Source organism: Thermobia domestica, chromosome 6 (genome assembly GCF_964235325.1).
Source record: "Thermobia domestica chromosome 6, izTheDome1.hap1.1, whole genome shotgun sequence".
In the NCBI taxonomy this organism is placed as follows: domain Eukaryota; kingdom Metazoa; phylum Arthropoda; class Insecta; order Zygentoma; family Lepismatidae; genus Thermobia; species Thermobia domestica.
In genome coordinates, this window is record NC_137459.1 from 203250254 (window position 1) to 203274812 (window position 24559).

Sequence of the window (24559 nt, forward strand, 5' to 3'; positions counted from 1 at the left end):
ACGCTCAAGGAGGAGTGTAAATTGGCTTATCTCTCAAACGGCCTTATCAACAATGCAATCCTACTGCATTTGCATACCATCTTAAATATTTCTTATTCTCTATATATTACACTTCTTTTACAGTTAATGCAGCTACCATATATACACGGAATGTCCATCCAATACCATTCACTTTTTTCGATTATATTGCCCATAACTTTGAAACATAATCGTCATGACTGACATAAACATTCATAGCAGAAGTGTCAGAGAGAATCAACATTTTACGGACTATGTTTCATCTACCCTACAACTTCGTATTCACAATCTTCCTGGTCCCACTCACTAGCTAGCCAAACAACTCCGCATGTAGCAATCGCGTCTCTTATCCTTATAAATGACTGAGTTGAAAGTTCTTGAAACGACTGAAGTGATTACTGTCTAATCAAACCTACCATCAAGAAGATTCGTCCATCTCTGCAAAAGCTAGAACCACATATTGTCCACCGTTCTGATGAAGCTAATTGGCCTCAATTTCGACAGATCGTAGTACTCATGTCTCCATTTTTAACCATCAACTTCAGAAACTGAAATGTATGACGTTCTCAACTACATCACAGATGCTTTACATACTGGTGCTTCACAAACTATTTCTATGGGGAAAATGTATCCGTCTAAGCCAAAATTTCCTCCACATCTTCTTTCTTTAATATAGAATTCACAACAACAGTTTCGAGAATACAAAAGAACCAGCAACAAAGAATGTCTTCGTCAACACGGACAATAGCAACGAACTGTTATCAATTATCTCACAGCATACAAACGTCGAACTTAGATCAGCGACTGCAATCAACTAAATGATGAAGCCTCATCAAGCTGATGTTGGAAAACTTTCGATAGACTCATGGACAGGGGCACTAAATTATCGTAAACTCTGTTGGGCAGTGATGTCCCTCTATTTACAGACCAAAATATGCCTAACACTTTTGCAATACAATTTCAAACAGTCTGCACAACTGCAATATCATCTAATTCTCATAAACGCATAAACTTGTATTCTATTCCACTTTTACAACCATCACTCACACATCATAGACATCGACCATTCTCTTACAGTGCTCATGAAGTTCAATGTGCAATCATAAGAAACGAAATACTCCACCAGACATCGATCGTAATTCCTATCGGCTAATAAAGGAAGCGTCAGTCTCTTTACGTACATAACTTGTGGCACTCTACAACTTTATTCTCTGCACCAGCTTTTACCCTGCAGATGGGAAAATATCTAAAATCTGCATATTTCTTCCGCCTTATAAATCAGCACACGCTGACTTCTTACCCCTCAATAGAACTGGCAATAGGGTTCCTTACGCTGTTTGAAAAAAAAAATCTTGTCCAGCGACTACATTTACATATCCGTACTTATTGTCCATATACCAAGCAGGTTTTTGATCAGCCTTTTCCACTAACGATCAGTTATTTTGACTCTCTACACTAATCACTAACCAACATAACACATTCTTTCCACTTAGCTGCGCATATTACTGGATCTTGAAAAGGCTTTCGATAAAATATGACATTTTGTGCTTAATAAAAGTTAGAGAAGCTAAACCTTCCGTTCTGCTACCTACATTTTATGTATTCCTTTTTAGCTAATCACATATAATATGTTTATGTAGAATTTGCTATCTCACACCCCATTTTTCCGTATTGTAGCGTTCCACAAGGCTCTGCTCTCAGTCCGCTTATACATATACTGTATGGCTTTGATATAGCTAAACCTATGCAAAATGCGTTCTTATCCAATATGCCAATGACACGACCTTTCAATCTCTTAGCAAGACTAATTACCAGATCAGCAGAGCATTACAATCTCAATGAATTTGTGCAATATGGCAAAACTTGGAGCATCGCTGTCATCAGCGAAAAAGCAATCATTGGTCTCTTTGACTCCTAGACGCCGCTCCAAGGTTCATAGCAACATATGATACCTCAAAGTCTGCTTTACAACCATTCTCTTCAACCAACGACCACATATCTTAGAGTTATATTGAAGGCTCATCTAGAGAAAATATCACAGACGGCTCATCTCCGGCTGAAAATTTTACGCCGTCTAACTGGAGCTACTTGGGGCTTAAAGACCCCACTGTTATTAAATACATGTAAAATGTTTCTTCGCCTATCTTAACTTTTGGACACAGGTTGCTGCGACGCTTCCGCGAAATTCTATGACCATTTATCAATACTCGAACGTCATGTCATTCGACTTGCGCATCGCATAAGGCTGCCACATCCAAACTTTCTGACATGTAAGCATGGCGATTTTGTCCACCTGACTCAATATCTCGCCGATGTTTGCTTGAAATACATACTCTCTCGCCTACAGTCTCACATCCACTATTTCTCGATTCTCTATAAGCTGATGCTGAAACTGGTGCCCGGTGTAACTACTTGCACGCACCGTTAAATATATTTGTCAGGCTGTATCTCAATATTGACAAGGAAAGGACATGAACCTGTCATCCGGACATCCGAATCGATCCTAGTCCATTCGACAAACATAATAAAGATGTGTTCATGCACAAATAAATTAGGTGCCATGGACAACGGAGTAAGTCCCTGGGGCCCATTAACCCTGTTAGTATAAAGAAAATCGTAGACTCGCAGTGAAGCAGCTCATTGGGTCAATCCATGCTAAGTGATCGAGAAAAAAGAAAAATTGCCGCTCGGACTTTTCAAAAAAACATCTATTTTTTTCATGAATGTTTATTCTATATAAGGGTACTTCAAAACCACAATTAATTATTTTTTTACAACATCCCATGGCGACGCAGCGGCTCCCGCCATTTTGCGTTTTTTTTTTCGACTTTAGGCCTTTACGTTGTTTTGAATATCTTAGCATGTATTTCCCCTACCAAATTGCAAATTGCTGGATATCTCCAACTCGTGAAGAGCTAAAACTTTGATCTCTTAACATTTTTGCCTAAAACCACTTGAAACGGGTAAAATCAGAGCCTACAGTAGCAACATTTTTGGACATTTAAGACATGCTTGGGAAGAGGAAACAACTGACGTAGAGGTCTGAATTTGTGTGTACATGTAGTACGGGGTAGCAAGTTTATACACAAAAAATTTCAGACCTGTAGCTTCTTCCAAAGATCTGAAAAAAATCGTAAAGTTGGAAAATTCTGCCAATTTGACATATTTCATTGTTCAATATCTACAATACGCCTGGTTAAAAAATCTGAAATTTTGGGAATAGTTAGTCCCTTAATATATCATAACACACAAGAAAGCGCGTTTTGTGTTTTTGAGCACAAGGGAGTCAAAGTATTAAGTAATGATGTCACATTCTAGGAGGTGTTTTGTTCAGAAATTCAACTGGAAATTCTTGTTGTGAAGTAAATTAAAGTAAAATGAACGGTTAGTCCAGTCAAGGTTCTCAAAATCATTTCTTTCCTCTAGTTGTAACACTGTCTTATCACACCCACAGCAGTAGTGGTGAAGCCGTTATCAGCAGAAGGCGAGACAAGTGAAAATGCACACTTGACAAAAAGTCTGTAAGTACTCATTGTTCTTTCTGTTTGCTATATCATTGAAATTCAACCCTGTTTATTCTTGTTTTAACTATCAACTCATATAGGAGACTGTTGTCCTTTCGTTTGATCTTCATTCTACAGTCAGTATTTACATCGAGTAAGTGTACACTGACTTGGGAATGTAGATAAAACGAAAGGACAACAGTCTCCTGCAAAGTTGATAGTTAAAACAAGGATAAACAGGGTTGAATATTATTGATATAGCAAACAAAAAGAACAATGAGTACTTACAGACTTTTTGTCAAGTGTGCATTTTCACTTGTCTCTAGGGATGCGCACGAGTCGAGACACACACTGTAAATTTCGAGACGAGTCGAGACAGACGTATTTCTCGACTCGAATTTTCGAGTCGAGACACGAGTCGAGTCGAGACTGCTCGTAAAAATCTCGACTCGACTCGAATGTCTCGAAAATCTTTCTATAATTGTTAATATTATTTTGAAGAAAGTACTTACTCAGAAACAGTCTTGAAACTAATTCAAGTGAGCAGCCATGCATAGACGTAACTTAGAGGGGGGGCAAGGGAGACAACTGCCCCCACATTTCTGAAGTTTATTAGGATAGTCATCCAGTGTTATCTATGAACTGAGCTGAAGCGAATACAACACAATTTTGCTTAATTTTATGTTTTTGTTTCACAGTATTAAGATCTTTAGGCGACTAAAGAGGCCAAGAGAAAGGAGGGCCAAGGAACTGAAAAAACAGCGACCCTGCCCTGACAAAAGTTACTAGGTTAAACCTCAGTCACTCAGTCAGGATGGGCGATCGGAACAGAGTTCGTGGCAATGCTCCACCTTTAAAATGCTGCTTGTTGGGCATACACACTGCCCAGGGCTTAAAGTGGCTTCAGTGAATAGCCACCTCACCAGAATGCTTATCCACAGTGATTTGCGAGAATGCAGTCAACAATGGAAGTAAATAATCCCTGATCCATGTTCCAGATCTGGTTTGATAGATCATATTAATAGTCGTTTCATAGACGGAACCAAAATATTAATTAAAAATTAATGCACAATGTTTGTAAAGTGACAATTGTTGTACACGAACTAAATTCTGACAACAGGCTGACTTGCCAGAACTTAGTGCCGAGCGTTCCGGCTCACTTTAAGCTTTGACACTGCCTCTCTACTACTAGCTGGGTAATTGTCACTCACTTTCGATGCATGTGTTCTGAATTGATTCACACCTCACTTTATTGCTTTTTTCGTTTTCAGACATTACATGTTCCTTTACGACGGTAATAATAATTTATAAACTGTATTGTCATGATTTCTTTATTTTTCTGTTACATCAGAAATGCTTGTAATTTGAATAAATATAGGACTTATTCAGAACATTTTTGGGGGGGTGGGGGTGGAGGATCACAGAGGCAGTGTAAAATTCTGATTGAATATATCTTTTAAAAAAATGCTCATATTCAGAGATGTTCATATATTTTCTCCCTCACTGATTCTGGCTGTTTCTTAGGCAATGGACAGTTATTAAAAATTTTGTCTTACGGTATCTATGCTGATATTATCATAAAATGTTCGACTGTAAACTGTCTTTAAGTCTGAAAAAAGTTCTAGAATAACAACGGGAATGGAACTCTGATTTTAAACATATCTGGTAATGTCTTGCAGTAAATGTTTTGCCACATCCATCTTAATAAAGGTCAGTGAACTTTGAGCGTGCTGGAGAAAGGGGATGTGGTGTTCGTTGATGGTCAAAGGAAGAACAGGTCGGTCTGTTGTCTGGGATACAGGAAGTGTTTTATAAGGATAAGCAGAGACATTCAGAACTCGGCTCTTTGTCGGAAATCTTGTGGTCCTAAATACAAAAGATATTTTATTGCTTTTCCTGTAAGTCACAAAAATAGCAACATCTGGTATTGTAAAGTGGAAAGGGAAAATTGTAAGGTTAAAACAACGAGTTTTTTTTTTTTTAAATAAAAGCCACCCTGGCACCCAAACCAAAAATACACTTGATTTATTCTGAAGTTTGAGTTTGCAGTGAGCAAGGGCGCCGATTCTGGGGGCCAGGGGACCGGGCCCCCAAAGCTCATGTGGGCCCCCATGTATTTTTCTGAATATGTATTTTGTATTGTTATATGTATTTTTTATGAATATACAAACCCACGTCTGAATGCCCCCAAAAGTTACAAAGAAATCGGCGCCCTTGGCAGTGAGCAGTTCGTTTGAAGGTTTTTTTTTTTTTCTGTATATATAACCTTCACGTGTACCGGTGTATAGTGGTTTCATTTTTTATATTTTATCTGGGGTATTTGAACATTTCTCAAGTTTCACAGGAAGTTGTGACTAATATGCAGTGCTCAAAAAAAAAAAACTTTTCTGGAATATTTTAGTAAGAAGCCGAAACTTAGCAATATTGACAGTGCCAGAGGAGATAATGAAATAGTGACTACACAATATACTTCTTGCGTTTCAGAAGATAAGAATTCAAGTGCTAGTGTGAAAACAGTGTCAGAAGATGAAGTCTCAGAAAATAAGAATTCAAATGCCGGTATTACTTTGGAAACAGTGTCACAAGATGAAGTTTCAGATTATCGTGATCCAGTCAAAGGTTGTGAAAAGGCAAAGATATTTCTGGCAGTAGGTCTAGGTCCCTTCCAACCGCAATTGAAAACGTACCCCAATAAAAATGGCCGCCAGTTCCGATCTGAGTGGTATAGGTCATTGTTCGAAGTGGAAAAAAAGCAGAGGCGGTATGTTTTATTATGATTTTGACTCAACATACCGGCTATTTAAATATTGTCTTAATCACTGAAAAACCAGGTACGGTATGTCCTCATTACTGAAAAACCAGAGGCAGTATGGCATACCACCGCATACCGTCTCATTTCGACCACTGGTATGGGCAATTTAGTTGGTTAGAATATAACATTTCTCGAGATAGTGCTTTTTGCTTTTATTGTCGCGCATTCTCCGAAAATATTCCGAAATCTGAAGACACTTTTACTAAGGAGAGCTTCCGTAACTGAAAGAAGGTCGTGGATAAATTCGGTACTCATGAGGCAAGTAACGCTTATAAGACTTGTATTTCTAAGGCTGCAGAATTCCGAAACGCACACTATTGCACGGATCAGTTGCGCGTAAATTAGATTTGCAGACGAACCAAATAGTTAACGTCAATAGAATATATTTGGACGCACTTCTAAATAGTATTTTATATTGTGCTCGCCAATGTGTTCCTCTTAGAGACCATAAGGAAAATAACGAAAGTGAAAATAAAAGCAATTTACTAGAACTCTTATCGCTAAGATCCAAAGACGATGACGTGATTTTTCGGTATTATGTTAACAAAGAGAAAACATTTAGATACGTTAGTCCCGAATACCAAAATCAATTTCTAGATTTAATATGCGAGTATGTGCTGAGAAAAATATTCGATCGTGTGAAGACTGCAGGTATATATGGTGTCATCACGGATGAAACCCAAAGTTTGAAGCGACTGTTTCGCGATACTATGAAGAAACATTAAACGTTCACGAAAGTTTTATCGGGTTTTACAATACAGAAAAATCACGGCGAAAGTTTGTCCAAACTGTTAACAAATGTGTTAATATCACTGGGTCTGAGCGTAGATAACATCCGAGGACAATGTTACAATGGTGCAGCCGCTATGTGTGGTCAGTACTCTGGCGTTGCAAAGGATCAGGGGTGTGCGGAAAACTGTCTACGATTCGAAACATGTTTGGTGTTCTGAGCAGTTGCATTCCTTCATAGAAGCGCCGTCAAAAAAGCACGCTATTTTTGAAAATGTTCAACGTTAAGGAGAAAACTTAAAGCATTTGGTAACATTACAATCTTTGAGTGAAACTAGATGGAACTGTAAATCGGAAGCTATTCGTGCAGTTTTAGAAAATTTTGGACCTGTAGTTGAAACTTTAGAGGAAATAGCACTATCAAATTTACGGTCCAGATGCGCATTCCCCGTTAAGAAATGTTCATGATTTTTTATTTTTGTTTCGTCTTAAACTGATGAGACGTGTTCTTGAATACATGAATCAACTGTCCATGCACTTACAGAATACACGTACCAATTTTTCTACTGTGAAAAATTTGTCGCAAGCCAATATCTGCAGCCTTCAGTCCTTATGGAGTGAGAAAAGTTTCAAAATGCTGTGGACAGAAACAGAAGAAATTACACAAATCATGGGATGCAGTGCACCGAACGTTCCGCGAAGACGAATCCCACGAGCATTGGATGGTGGTGATACTTCTTTGAGTGTGAGACAGCAGCTGAATATTACAGACGCGAAGTGTATTATTCCGTTATTGACATCCTTGTGGCAGATATTAGCAATAAAAGTTCAAAGAAAATGATATGCAGGTTCTTCATTCCCTCCACGACGTGTTGAATTAACACAAGCCATCAACAGTAAGTATCACAATTGTCAGCAACACCTACAAAATCCTCAAAGTTGAGCTGACATCAGAGTTAACAGTCTTCTCCAATTTGTGTGCAGAGAGATAGACTGAAAATGATTTTTCGTCGCTTCTAAATTTGTTTTAAAAATTGAACCTTTACGAATGCTTCCCAAACTTGAACCAAGTTTATAAGACTTTTCTAACCGTGCATATCAGTTCCGCAACCAGTGAACGCTCCTTTTCGTGTCTGAGACGGCTAAAAACATACGTTCGTAGCACTATTGTTCAAGAAAAATTTCGTAGTTTAGCTGTGTTGTGCATAGAAAGGTCTTACGACATTAGCGTTTCTCAGATTATCGACAAATTTGGTTCACAAGCAACATTTCGAGGAAGGCGGCTGCAGCTCCATTCACAGTTCAAGTCCAATTTCCATATCATTACATTTAGTGGTAAGTGAAATATTAACTTATTAAATCAAAATTATAAATGTGATATTTACTGGCTAATATTTGGATTTCCTAATATTGCGATTTCCTTGTATTATTGATCAGCAGTATTTCTTTCAGAGGGCGAGTCGGGGCTTCTCCCTTTATACACACACAGTCAAGTGCAAAATACTCTTCAGGCAAATTTTCAGAGAAAATCAGGATATCAAGAAACATGTTTAACTATAATTCGCCTCTTTACTTTTAAGATACCCTCTTTGGATCTTTTTTCTGAAAGAAACACTATTAATGAGCTGCGGTAGGCCTAAATGAATATGTGGATGTTGTGCTGATAGGTTGTTTCAGGTAATTCCTTAAGAACATTTAAGGCTCAGATCAATATGACGGATTGGGCAAAGATCAGGGAAAGATTGGCTAAGCGGGGCTTAAAATGGGCCAGAACGCACCATTCCTGCGCTCCAGTAAGTCAGTGTGGTGTCCGAATTCAGTTCCTGTGCTGTACTTGTCTCGCTCCAAATTTGTATCTTTTCAGTTTATTATTGTCATATTTTAAGCAGATTAATACCCTATTAAAGCACGATAAAGAACTAATGTAGAACTTTTTGTTCTGCGTCATTGTGTTCCACGAAATTATTCTAGGGAAAAGCGTTCCGGCTATTGACTAAAAAAATTTTGAGCACAGAGGCAAAGGCTTAATTTTAGGTCTCATCCTCAAAAACTGACGTAAAGTTAGGCTGGATATCTGCCTGAGTAGTATTTACATCATTTACACACTCCAACTACACAATGGTGATACAAAATCAGAGAGGGTTTCTCGAAACTACGGTATTAAATATTTGGTTAAAACATTAGAAGCAAATGTATGGTTGGTTTCAAAAAGTGACAATTTAAAGTCGAAGACTACCTGCCCAAGTGGAAATTTGTGAATATATTTTTGTCGAAACAAAGAAAAGTTGAACGTGCACAAGTGAGTAATGTATATAATATACTTCTAATTACAGCTTGTGAATCTTAAAGTTAATAAATAAAACTTGTTGTCTCTTAATAGTGAAAGAAAAGAAGAATCGCAGTTCACACTCATGCCATGTAGCTGCCATCGCAAATTCAAACTTTATAATCGATTTTTATACCAAAGGCAATAATGTGAAATATATTGCTGCTTCCAATCTAAAGTAGGAATTAAAATCTACGCTTGGTTGAATTCACAACTTTCTGTGATCAGTTGTTAATGTATAATGGTCTTTCTTCCAAAAGGAGAGAGCATATACAACTCAAAGAAACATAGAGAGATGTATGCTTGGAATAACCCGGAGAGATAGAAAAAGAAATACATGGATAAGGAAGATGACAGGAGTGACCGATATCATCGCGAAAATAAAAGGACTCAAGTGTCAGTGAGCTGGTCATATTGCAAGAAGAACTGACGATAGGTGGACAAAAGCAATCCTTGACTGGATCCTAAGGGAACGAAAACGATCCAGAAAACGTTGTAATACAATGTGTTGTGACGAAATTAGGAAGCAGTGTGGAGTAACGTGGAAACGAACTGCCAAAAATAGATACGTGTGAAAAAGAATTGGAGAAACCTTCATCCAGAAGTGGGTAGGCAAAGGTTGAGAATTATATATATATATATATATATATATATATATATATGTGTGTGTGTGTGTGTGTGTGTGTGTGCACGAATGTCATTCCCCCCCCCCCAACCATATGGGCCAAGGTTATGCTTATGCATCCATGTGTCTAGTGGAGCTCGAGTAAAGCACCATGACGGCCGAGGCGTATCGCACACTGCTTGCAGACTACGTACACGCCTTCATGACGACCATGTTCCCCAACGGTAGTGGCATTTTTCGACAAGATAATGCACCATGTCACAAGGCCAGGAGTGTGATAGAGTGGTTCGAGGAACACGGGGAGGCGTTCCAAGTGATGTGTTGGCCCCTCAACTCGCCGGATCTGAACCCAATGTGAATGAACGTGACGTCAGAACACATCGCCCCCTCCCCGGAATTTACGAGAATTAGGTGACCTGTGTGTGCACATGTGATGGCAACTCTCTCCAGCGACCTACATAGAATCATTACGTCCATGCCAAGAGCATTCGCCGTTGTTATCCGTGCCAAAGGTAGACATACTGACAATTAGGTAGGTGGTCATAATGTTCTGGCTGATGTGTGCGTATATTTTAACTCGTATATTTTGTATCGACTCGAATTTCGAGTCCAGTCGAGACAGAAACTGTCGAGTCGAGACAGAGACATATTTTCGAGTCGAGACACGAGTCGAGACAACATTTTCTCGAGTCGAGTCGAGACAGGCTTAAATCTCGACTCGACTCGACTCGTGCGCATCCCTACTTGTCTCGCCTTCTGCTGATAGCGGCATTCTTTACCTGTGCTGCTGTGGGTGTGATAAGACAGTGTTACGACTAAAGGAAAGAAACGAGCTTGAGAGCCTTGACTGAACTAACCATTCAACCTACTTTAATTTACTTCACAACGAATTTCCAGTTGAATTTGTGAACAAAACACCCCCTAGAGTATGACGTCACTACTTAATAATTTGATCCCCTTCTGCTCAAAAGCACAAAACGCGCTTTGTTGTGTATTATAGCGTACTAAAGGACTAACTATTCCCAAAATTTCAGATTTTTTTATCCAGGCCCATCGGAGATATTGGACAGTGAAACATGCCAAATTGGCATAATTTCCCAACTTTACGATTTTCTTTCAGACCTTTAGGAGCAGCTACAGATCTGAAATTTTTTGTGCATGACCCCGTACTGCATGCGCACACAAATTCAGGTCTCTATGTCAGTTATTTCCTCCCCCCAAATATGTCTTAAGTGTCCAAAAATGTTGCTGCTGTAGGCCCTGATTTCACCCCTTTCAAGTGTTTTTAGGCAAAAGTGTTAAGAGATCAAAGTGTTAGCTCTGCATGAGTTGGAGACGTAAAGCAATTTTCAATTTGGTAGGACAAATGCCTGCTGAAATATTCAAAACAACGTAAACGACTAAAATATATAAAAAAAAAAAAACGCAAAACGGCGGGAGCCGCTGCGTCGCCATGGGATGTTGTAAAAAATAATTAATTGTGGTTTTGAAGTACCCTGTTATAGGATAAACATTCATGAAAAAATTAGATTTTTTTTTTTTTTTTTTTTTTTGAGATGGTCGAGCGGCACATGCTTGATCACAGAATGGATTGACTCTATTCCATCAACATTCTTCATTGGAAAGTCATGTTTTATAGTTCATTCTCTTCAACATGGGACAAGATTTCCAGAGGTGCTATGTATTGGGACCATAGTGTACTTGAACAGGGAAAATTTGAAGAATGTCGGGAAAATTCCCTCCAGAAATCCCTCTCATCAACTTTGGACCCCTCTGGAGTGGCCCCGGATAAAAGCACACAATCCAAATGTACTCGAAAAATACTATAGAGGGTAAGACATTTGTGTACCAAGTTTTGTATTGCTAGATAGAATAGGTATGAGGGAAAATTTTGTATACCAATACACGCTTTTCCCTCATACCTATTCTATCTAGCAATACAAAACTTGGGATATACATTTCTTATCCGTATCCTATTTTTTTGCTATACATTTGGATTGTATGTTTTTACCCGGGGCCACTCCAGAGAGGTAAAAAGTTGATGAGAGGAAATTTTCCCGACATTCCCCCAATTTTCCCTGTTCAAGTACGTTAGGGGCCCCAATACGTAACACCTCTGGAAACCTTGTATCATGTTGAAGAGATGGACTATAAATCATGACTTTCCATTTAATAAAGTTAATGTAATAGCTAATTCACTGCAAATCTACGATTTTCTTTATACTGTACTAACAGGGTTAAAGGGCCACAGGGACTTATTCCGTTGTCCATGGCACCTAATTTTTTGTGCATGAACATATCTTTGTTAGGTTTGTCGAACGGACTAGGTTTGATTCGGATGTCCGGATGACAGGTTCATGTCCGTTCCTTGTGAGCATTCTGCCGCCGACGAGTGCAATATCTTTCATATTTATCATATACCTGATCTTCCTCCTCATACGTTTCCATTTTAATATAATGTCTTATTTAAGCACTAACACTGAGCTTTCCTCATGTTTCAATCAGTCTCGAATCACCCCGAGACAGAAGAACCAATTCATATATGTCTACTTAGCTCTATGTCTATAGATATGACGTGCACGCACTGCAATTAATCTTTCATTGTCATCTTATTTATTTCATAAAGCACAACTCAACACATATATTATTTTCTTAAAATAGTAAATAAATAACTAAATTCATCACTACTATTGTTCCTACTTGCCCCACATATTTTTTGAGCATTCTTACTAAATGTTCTACACCAATCTTGTGTTTCGATGTTTTCAACTCTCTTGCTCTTACAAACTGCACATAGACCATTGCCCAATGTATTAAAGCAAAATGTAGTAAAACATGTGCCAAACAAAGGCGTAATCCTCAAATGGCTACGATTAGGAATATTATTCTCAACATCACAGAAGTAAAATGGTGAAGCAAGAACTCACTGAATCCTCTCCTTAAAAAAAGGGGGGGATTTGAAATTGTTTCCTGTGTATGTGGTGAGGTGAGTAAACGCTTATTTGTTTCGCATTTGAACAATTATGCGGTATGAGAAGGCTGTCACATGAAACGTTAAGAAGCCATACACAAACAAGCAACTAGCGCACTCTCCCTACATGCATAGCTTGGCCAATGGTGATTGCCACCAAACATGGAGATTATAGCAGCAACACTTTCCACTCCTTCCAGCACCAATGTTCGGACTTTTCAGGATGTTCACCACCATTTCCATGAGTTTGATCAGATAACATTACATCAACAACGTCAACACCAAAGTCGACCACAACACCGCCCATGCACGAACAAAATAGGATTCTACGCTTAGTCGAAAGAAACCTGTAGTTAGTATTCGATAGTTGGAGCAGCAACATGAAGAATATTGAATGACTCATTTCACATACTGTGTGTGCAAGGATTGGGACAATGATTTTCGGCTCGTGTAGACTTCTGTAATTAGTTCCTTCAGCAACAAACCCTTTCAGATTTTGAATGTCGAATTCTCTTTACAGACGTAGTAATATTCACGAGAAAAGTAATCTTCAATATTTACAATCAATACCACGGGGCTGTCAACAATCCCCATGGTATGGTCAAAAACAGTCACCAATTGCACTTTTCTCTAATGTAGGTGTGACATCATTGAGAACCACTTGCTGGGAACATTCTTCTTACCACGACGGCTCCAAGGACACTCTTACCTTCATTTCCTGGGAGAAGAGGGCGTTAATGGAGGGCGTAATCTCGCAATAAGAGCCATGTACTTCATGCATGATGATGCTCAACCCCAGTACTTTCGAGCAGTCAGATATCTCCTTAATTTTCATTCCAGATGATGGATTGATTGGTCGTGGAGACCCAGTACCATATTCCCACGAGCACCCGACTTGCATCTGAGGGATTTTATCTTTGGAGACATCCTAAGCAGCTGGTGTATCCCATTCCTAATGTCGACGTCCTTAGACAACATATCATTGATAGTTTCAGTATCATTCGTCAAACTCTTGAAATCTTCTCTAATGTACGTGCGTCCATGGCAAGGCGTGCTGAAGGGTACGTTCGAGCTAAAGGACAACAATTTGTGTATTTTTTTTTCTTTAATGTTTAAACGTAACTAACATTTTGGCTTCATGTGTCCCATTAAATTAATTTGGTTCTAGATACTTTTTTTCAATTTCTTTCAATATCTCCTCTCAGAAGCTTTTCTAAACACCTACATTCATATGAAGCTTATCACTCCTTCGGGCCTCACAAATTTATACCTTAAGATTGTATAGTTAGTTACGGGATACATACATCACGCTTGTCCTGCCCGAATATAAGATTGAATGCCTCTTGATAAAGTTCTGCACATGCCACTGCGTGCACTAACAGAAAACAAGTTTGGAAAACAAACAATTCAGAGTGCTCTTCTATACGCCATATCAGGGCTTACTTTTATGTAAAATTAGTCTCGGGTTTGTTTAGTTTCCTCGCATCTTACAAATATGTCTGCTCTCTTCTACATTTGTTTATATTATCTGGTTGAAGAAAGACTTTTTCAAGCTGAGAAATAAAGAAAGTTTAACCATAAAATCTGATTGTCACGATGCTGCTTTATTAACTCTCTTTTCTTGTCATTTTCTTTTCAGTGTCCCTACTACACAGGAACACATAATAACATACTATATCGAACACATATTTAACGGTGTTTGAAAGCAATATCAGCACCGTAATATTCAAGATTACACCGTTTTATTGTTTCCAATGCGCTCAGTATTATTGTGAAAAATCATATATATAAGTAAGTAACCAAAAAGGTACCAAGTAACCAAAAAAGTTCTGTCGCTATTTGTGGAGATCTGTGTTCAATCGGCGCTCACACCGTGAGTTGAATGCGAATGGAGATAAGGCAAAAGTCAGTTGTTTGTGTGGGTATATCCAACTACTACGTGGTTGTGGCAGTTCAGCTACACTTCGAACTTGTGTAAGGACAGAGTGAACATGGGGTCTCTACAGAACGTCATAAGAGCATATATCATGTACGAGTTCAAACTGGGGTCAAAGGCCACTGCAGCGGGACGGAAGATATGCCAGGCCTTTGGTGAGAGTGTCGTAACTACGCGGACAGTACAGCGGTGGTTTAACAAGTTTAAGGACGGTGACGGAACACTCGAAGACGCACCACGTGACGGAAGACAAACACATGTACAAATTAAAATCTTCAGGCAGAAATTGAGGTGAACAGTGGCCAGACGTGAGGAACTGGGACTACAATTCAGTGTGAGTGGAGAAACCATTCGGCAGCACCTCCATTAACTTGGGAAGCACTACAAGTTGGGTTGATAGGTCCCACATGATTTGACTCCGGGCCAGAAGACAACGAGAGCAGACACCTGTGTTTCATTGCTGTCTCCTCTGAGGAAGGAGCCATTTTTGGACAGGGTGTTAACATGTAATGAGAAGTGGGACCTGTACGAAGCTCCACGGTGCCATCATCATTGGTTAGCATCCCATGAACCGGTTCTGAAACAGTCGAAACCAGTACTGCATCAGAAAAAGGTCCTCCTGTGTCTTTTGACGACTGCTTGCGGCATCGTGCATCGGGAGGTGCTAGCAGTTTGTCAGAGTATCAATACAACTGTGTACTGTCAGTAGTTGAGCCGTGTTCAAGAAAACCTCAAAACTCTGGAGTCAGCACTTCTGAATCGCAAAGGGGTCCTCCTGTTAAAGGACAACGCTAATCCCCACGTGGCTAGGATGAGCCGGGACACCATTCTAAGGCTTGAATGGGAAACGCTATTGCATCCGCCATACTCTCCGGATATTGCACCACCCGATTATCATCTGTTCCATTCGTTGGACAATCACCTTAGAGGACGCCATCTCAAATCCCTGGTAGAGGTGAAAAATGCACTTGATATCTTGTTCGCTTCACGGTCCATTAAGTTCTACCGCGATGGAATCTATGGGCTTCCAGAACGTTGGCAGAAGATTGTCGATACTGGTGGAAACTTTCTTTTGATCTTCCAGGCATGTCTTAGGTAACATACCGATGTTCGAAGGTGGTGGGTGAAAAAGCGACAGAACTTTCTTAGTTTCCCATATATGTACTTATATAGCCGCGGATGCAAGATATGCTCCAGGAAGTGGCTAAACCATAGTTTGCTGCTTTAAACAGTGTAATGAAAGTTAACATGTAATACTGAAGCCCATTTTATCCAGTGTATACCTGAACGTCAAGGGAAGGAGCTATAGTCGCTATAGCCCTCCCCTTGGATCCGCGCTTGTATATATATAAAATATTGATCATAGAACGCTAGAAAAGATTGCGGAAAGCTACGTACCAAGATACGGACGTTTATTATTATTATTATTATTATTATTATTATTATTATTATTATTATTATTATTATTATTATTATTATTATTATTATTATTATTATTATTATTATTAGTTATATACATATGTTTATTCCTGAAAGAAAAAAGTGGGATTTAGATTCTTTACATTCAATTAAAATATACAAGGTCTTGTCTGAAACACATCAAGCTCAATTCATTTTGGTACTAAATTTATTAGGTAATGCATTACAGTTGTGCCAGTTATCAATACTGAAAGATATGACATTGTTGTACTCTCAAAAATGCAGTTTTACATTTACAAAATTATTTTTATATGAGATAAAAACATGGTTTCAGACACAACCCAACCAAAGGAAAAAGTTGTCAGGCAGAAAGAAAAAAATGTTGATTTGCATACATTTTCCTTTTTTTCTTTTAATATTCATCTAGAACTCTAGAAGATACAGATTATTCTGTTTCTACAGTGGTCAACAGACTGGTTCACATACAGTGAGGTATTTACAAGAAGCCCCCAGAAACTGGAAGTTGATGGGTCCTATTCCACCCTCCCCAATTGTGCCTCATACAAAGTTGTCTCATCAGCGTTACATCACATGACACTATAAACTACCAGCGTTGTTTTACGCACATCTACACCCATCGTCATAATACAGTTAACACCTGGTACAGTTAATCACATCTTTACTGTGGCGGTATCAAAGTTATTGCTCCTCCTAAGAGTCCCAACGCCCCTCTCTAGATTGGGAATGTCACCTAAAGCACCTATATATATATATATATATACACACACACACACACACATATATATATATATATATATATATATATATATATATATATATATATATATATATATATATATATATATATATATATATATATATATATATATATATATGTATGTATGTATGTATGTATGTATGTATGAACTCAGCCCAAGACAATAATAATGTGCAACAAACTGACCCAATTAGTTTCTTTTTTTCCTTCCTTCAAATTGAATTATTCCATGAGAAATGATATCTCCATTTTGTTTGCAAATTCTCATGAATGTTCTCAGAGCTGAGTCGCTTTCATTTCCACTTTTTCTGCAGCTCACACTACCAATTAAAGGTAAATACTCTAGGGATTTCACATAAAACAGGCAGTTGGGCCAGGAGTTTTTCAGAACACCCAGAATTCAGTGAGTGAATACATAGACTAAAAAAATAAATAAAACGTAATGGGAAAATTTATTGTACAAAATTGAAAACGGTGGCTGAAATAAACCCACGCTCTCTAGGTCTGGACTTCATAAAAATATAGGAACAAAAAATATTACCATAAGGAACTCTGAAACAGACCAGACCGTCATTACAAAGCATAGCATAATTGAAAGTATCACATTCTCTATACCTAAATTAGATCTACTGAACCCTGTAATCCATAAACAGAGCAAGCAGACTCCTGCTTTCATCACCGTCGTCAGAATACAAGAATATTCTGTGTGTAAATATGTTTCAATGATAATAATAATAATAATAATAATCTCTTTCTAGGACGCACCATCTCAAGAAAACTAGAATATATCATATATAAATAATTATTAAACAAAAATAATACAAAACACTCTCTGAATTCTGGGCCACTGAACTGTTTAACATCTAAATAACAGACGAAACTAGGAATGCATTAAATTCATTTGTGACTATACAAATTATTAAGCAATAAACCTTTTTAGCAATAATTACTGTAATAACATTCAATAAAATAGGAAAATATCTGAGTTTAAAACTCATGAATACAAAATGTATGAAAATGAAGTAAATAAAAATTTTACCACGTCTGTAAGTTTTCGTTTTCATACAAACACAACCACGGCGTGGCATTTATAACACTAAACTTGATAGGATTTGAAAATAATGCAATATAAACTTTTCAAGATTGGTTATAAAATTGTTTCTGGTGTCCCTTTATCCCAAACTGATTTTGGACTAGTAATGATATGGAACTTCGCTTTAACTACAATTTGAGCTACTAAAACATCCATCTATTACAAAAAGCAGTTAGTGTAAAGGTGAGTCAGGACCCTGTCACTATTAAACCCTGCCTACACAGGCTGGATGGCCAATACTGTATTTCCTAGAATCAGATCCCTAGTCTATGAGACCCAATCCTTACAATACGGTTCTTTATGACACTCAATCTCTTATCAACTGATAAATATAAAGAGAGCGGTGATCTAAATTAGAGATTGAGTGTTGTGCATGTAAATATCTCTCGCAGATTGCTTTGGTTTTTAACGTTTCTCTTGTGTGTCATGGTTCATTTTTGTCCTTTCCCTCATCTTTTCCGTCCGAACAGCCACCCATATTCATTTTTCGATTTTGCTTGCCTATTTTGCAGGGATTGCTAAAAATTTATTACCATGAAACAGGAACTCTCTGTGTTCTGAGGTGACAACTTACCCTGTTATGTACACAAGTATTCAGAATATGAAAAACAAACTATGTACAACATATCCAAATAGAATTCTATATAAAATTGGATTTGGTGATGTCAACTCTTGAGCAAGTTGTTTATTACTGCCTCTGTATTACTTTTGTTTTACTCCTGAAACAAATTCACTTGTATTGAACACAGAGACATTCCCATCACAAGCACACAATGAACAGAGAGCATTCTTCTCTAAAATTTTAATATTTAAAATCAGGAACTGCTTTTATATCAATACTATAAATAAAATAAATTATAGAATTATTTTTGTATTTTAAAATTTACAGTGGTATGCAACAGTTTCCTGTAATCAATACATAACATTCGTACCAATTTACATTCATTCATATCCCTGCATTAAATGTTAGCTAAAGAAACCATCTGAGGACATATATGTACTGAGGTATTGTACTTTGTTGTAAATAAAATAAATAATAATGTAGAAGAGACACATGCACATATACGAGATATAAACATGTACAGACTAGGCGCACTGAGGTATGGGGGACAGTTTCTTGTATTATCGGGGAGAGGTTTGAGTCAAGTGAACTGTACAGAATTCGCTTGAGATCGCATACACTAAGCTCACTAACATTACCAGACTTCACCACTGAATTCTTTCAGTCATGTCTACAGTTCATAAACAACATAGAATGTCCATTCAGCAATATATCAATATTTCTTTACAAATCCTTATTACTAGATGCGGCAGTTCCCTTACAAGAAGCGATACACTACCAATAAAAGCTATGCACTTATGTCTCTAAAATGCATCTTCAAATCATACAAACATGCAGGCAGTCTAAATATCACTTCATATTATGTTTCACAGATTTGTCCACACTCACAGCTTGTGCTCTACTAACACATTGCAGAATAACACTAGGCTCAGTTGCCTCAACATCCGACCGTTTTCTTAATAATAAAATTACATCATTGCTTCTGGTTTGTTTGTCGTTGTAGCTTCGCTTTGGGGGAGATATGAATTATCCTTTATTACTCAATATTTTTAAGTATATATGCAACACATTTTGGTTCACTTTGTGAATGTAATTTATCTGTCTCCACTCAGATATATGTCTGTATTGTAGCACATAGATATGATAAACGAATAGCACTCAATAGTGCCATTTCTTGACGAAAAACAAAAGAATACACTTTCGTTCCAAAATCACATGCCTTTACGTAAAATTCGGTGCTCTGATATAATTTCCGAACAGTAACACTTGTAAATAGTCATCCAACTATGCTTCAAGAGGTTCTTCACTGACATCTGGAGCCATTGACAAGTCCTCCGCCATTTCTTCTCCTTCGGATTCCGGCGCCATACCCATACCCTCTGCTGGAGGTCCTTGCTCCATCGGTACCCCTGGTGGATATTCCCGCTCCTCCCCAACACCTTCGCCTTCCTCTGGTTCAAGCCCATGATCCAAAATCTCACGCTTTATGAGGTGGGAGAGTCCTCCATTTTCCGAAACTATCGGTGGTGGCAGAGACTCCTGTTTAACGTGTACAGTATTTTCCATGGATGGCCTGAAAAACGAGAAAAATGCAAATGAACATCACTCATCAGAATGTGAAGTGTTTCCATGGTTCAATGTGTTGCTGTTAGTTTATAAGTGCCGAATGTACAAGAAAAAATAATTGACAAATTATGAAATAATAGAGCTAAAAGAATGTACATTGAGGAATAACCCCAACGGTAGACAAAATAATGTTTATTTTTCTTCAACGTTACGTGTCATATTTCGTCACAACATTGTTACTTTTTTTAAAAATCCTATTCCTAACTATATATAAAACTACATGAACTCACTGACATAAAATAAAGGGAAGTGGAAATCCAGTTGACGTGGAAAGTTGAAATTTGGCATGATTGTAGCCTTCCTGGACTAACTGACAGGAAAATTACCAAAAGTGAATACTTTTATTTTATTTTTAGAGAGTCTAAAGGTGGGATGAAAAAATTCCTCATGTTATTTAAATGGAGCTCTTTTTGAACATATTTTAGGTACTTGAAATTGGAACAAAAACTTGAAATTCGGTATACTTGTACATTTTTGTTAGAGTTACCTATGTAAATCACCAAAAATAAAAAATTCCAAATGTAGAGTGGTTTCATAGGAAACTCAAAAATCTTTCCCATATTATTTATATGAGACATCTTCTACATCCCAAAATGTTTAAGCACTTTCGGCAGAATTAGAATGATGAAATTTGGCATGATTGCAGCTTTCCAAGACTAACCCGCATTAAAATTGCCAACCAAAAGTGAATATATTTAGTTTTTAAGGGGTCTAAAGAGGCGGATGAAAAACTCCCATTTTATTTAAATGGGTCTTTTCTTGGGATAAAAATATTATCCTTTAGATAGTTGAAATAAGAAAATAAACTTGAAATTTGGTAGAATTGTGGGTTTAAGAGATGCGAGGCCGTAGGCTGAGTGAGGTCTGTCAAAATATAAAATCACAATGGATTTGTGAATTAAGTAATTGTTACTTTTATTGTAATCTGAAAATTTTAAATCACAGTGAATTTAATTAAACTTCATTTTTGACAACTGACAGCAGAATAAATGTGTAATTTTCAAGAAGTAATTTCTCAGAAACAGGCACGTTTTAACCGTTAATTGCATTTTTAAAAATCCAGGTTCGTTCGTAATTCTACAAAATCATATTATCGCAATGAGGAAGTGATGTAATGCTAAAGCTTTTGGTCCATATACATCTAAACCATTTTTACGAACACAGAGATACACACTGAAAAATAAGGAACTAGAACGCACTTTTCTGCCACTTCCTCGCCCTTATTATCGTGACCTACATTTCGTACTTTTATCGATGGATGTAATTGTTTTATAATAGATATGTTTAAGTCCAAAATATCACTTTCATTTTGCTTGTGGAATTGCAGTTTTTCCACATTGCTTGCAGATCTTATAAGATTTAAATTTTAGGAATTCCTTTAATGACTTCTTACTTATAATAAACGATGTCACTGAAGGTTTTGCTTCAATGCGACTTGGAGGAGCTATTGTTTCATTGTGCAGTGAACAACAAAATAAACTTTTACATTTTATATACAAATTACACATAAAATGTTCTGTTTATGTAAAAATTCACATAACGTGTTAGTGTTTGCAGAAGTTTGCTTTTCCAGGCATCAAAAACACTGCAAAATTATTGCACAACGATTAGAAGGGAAAATCGAAGAACAGCCATCAGAGGACTAGTTTGGATTAAGGAGAAAAATGGGGAACAAGGGAAGCAATACTGAGTTTACGGTTGATCATGGAATAGCACAACAGAATAGACAAACCAATTGTGATAGCATTTGTAGATATAGAAAAAAACTTTTGACAACGTAGATTGGAATATCATGTTCAGAGCGTTGAAGAATCTGGATTAGAAAGACAGAAGAACATTATACCAACTTTATAGAAACCAGACAGCTGTCATACGAAGAGATCAGAAGGAAGCAAGAATAAGTAAAGGAGTGAGACAAGGATGTGGACTTTCACCTCTCCTGTTCAACGTCTATATAGAAAAGGATATGAAGGAAATCTTAGATAAAAACAAAAAAAGGTGTAAAAGTAAATGGTCAGGTTTTCAGCACAATAAAGTTCTGCTGATGACATAGCATTGATAACGGAGAATGAAAAGGTCTTGTAGGAAGCACTTCCAAACTTGAACGACCAACTGGGAAATATATGCAAAATAAAGATAAATAAGAAGAAAACCGAAGTGATAAAGTGCACAACAGCAGGACAGGAAGAGGCAAACGTATGGCTAAAGGGAGAGAAAATCGAAGACGTTAAGACGTTTCCCTATTTAGGATTTCTGATATCCTCGGACGGATAAAGTGAAAAAGACGTAAGTTTCAGGATAGCGCAGGCTAAAGAAGCATTCAACAGGAAACGAGGACTACTAACATCAAGAAATGTGTCGTTGGACGTTCGTAAACGATTTATTAAGATCCCTGGTATGGAGCGTGGCACTTTACGGATCAGAGACATGGACATTGAGAAAAGCTGAAATATCCAAGCTGGAAGCATTTGAAATGTGGTGTTGGCGCAGAATGCTGCGCGTATCATGGACCGAAAGGAAAAATAACGAAGACATACTAAAGGAAGCTAATGAAGGACGACAGATCATGAAGATAATAGGAAAAAGAAGAAACAGAATGCTTGGCCATCTCATTCGGCACTCCGATTGGATCACCGTGCTGATAGAGGGAAAGGCAGAAGGAAAATCAGGAAGAGCAAGACCAAGAATAGAATATCTAGATGCAGTTACGAAAAAGAGGCCTTATCAAAATATAAAACAGCTCTCAACTTTTAAAATTTCCATGTTGCACACCAACCTATGGTTGAGATGAACAAGAAGAAAGATATAAAAATTACATATAATATGTTATTTATTTTATGATGATGATATGTGTTATATAATAGAAGCAATTCTAACATTGGGTTATTAACTCACTGTGGATAATTGAGTGATCTTCGGTATCTTAGTAAAATTACTGTTTTATCATCCTCAAGGTCAGTAATAAATTCATTTCTTTCAGCTCATTCTGAAAATCAATGAAAATTAAAGACATAGTTGATATCGTTCTAATGTTATTCACCCAAGAATCTCTGGATTTCGCGCTCAAATTTTGTTTGGTTGGCGGAATATTACTAGTGTGCAACAGGATACACACTAGAGACATATCAAGCCAACCATCAACTAACTCCCATCAGCTGTTGAGTCTGTGATGATAGACGTGCTATGTAAGGTATGAGAAGAATTCAACTGTCAATTTTATGTGTGCCGTGCGGCCGGAAGAGACTACATTGAACATTTGTCAATATGTCATTGAAAACTTGATGTAATTATAATTATTTTGCATTTTGTAACAACTTTTATTAAAAAAATGTCAATACAGAACTTTCAAATCAGATAATGCATATACGGCTAACGTGTATGTGTATTAAGTTGACCACTGACTCTATCGAACTATAGGCGTTTTATTCAAATACAATTAGCACTTTGAAAATGGGTGAAGGCTTTAGAGACTTTATGTATCATTCAGAGTTAAACTTTCAAAATTATTAATACGTGTAGTTGGCGACTTCATCATAAAATGTATTCAAGATGCAGAAAAAGCAATAATAAATTTGAGTTTACCAAGCAGAGATTTGTAAGTTTATAACAATATTGGTATCTAATAGCAAGCATCAAACTTCATACGAAAAACACAGCGAGTGAGTGACTAAATTTTTCCGGGCTTTTAACTTCGCATAATACTTTGCTATTGTTAAGAACGTCAATAATAGTCAACATACTATCAGACTAATATAGGCATGCCTATCAGCACGATGTTTGCCATAGTACAACAACAAGAAGAAAAAAACACTTAGTATTTTCTCCAATTTAATTCAAATCTCGTGGGAAAATAAAGTGAAATAACTTAGTCGATCCGGAAAGACCTATAACTAATTTTTGAAAGACGGAGCGGAAAAGTTCCAGAAACTCACAAAACTAAGTGCATTCTGCCATTATAAACCCTATCATAGGTAGTCATTTATTGTCTTTGTTAGTAAAGAAGACAGAATCCTATAACGTAAAACTATACTAAAAGAAAACTGTAAAATATTAGTGAGAATTGATGTAAATGTAGTCAGGGTAACATTTTTTATTACTATCATTAGTTCTCTTTTACGGCCGATCAATGAAAAACAGAAAAGATGAAAAAAAAAAAACTTA

The 24559-nt window shown here is 37.3% G+C and overlaps 1 protein-coding gene across 22 annotated transcripts in view; it reads right to left on the minus strand.

The window, feature by feature from the left end:
- Window positions 1–17826: 17826 nt before the first annotated feature.
- FoxP (forkhead box transcription factor P) overlaps window positions 17827–24559 on the minus strand; it is a 1320908-nt gene continuing 1314175 nt past the window's right edge. For all 22 annotated transcript variants that reach the window (XM_081762611.1, XM_081762608.1, XM_081762609.1 and 19 more), the window contains one exon: window positions 17827–20345. In XM_081762611.1, the coding sequence (XP_081618737.1) occupies window positions 20057–20345 (289 nt within the window). In that variant the 3' untranslated portion in view covers window positions 17827–20056. The remainder of the gene's footprint in view (window positions 20346–24559) is intronic.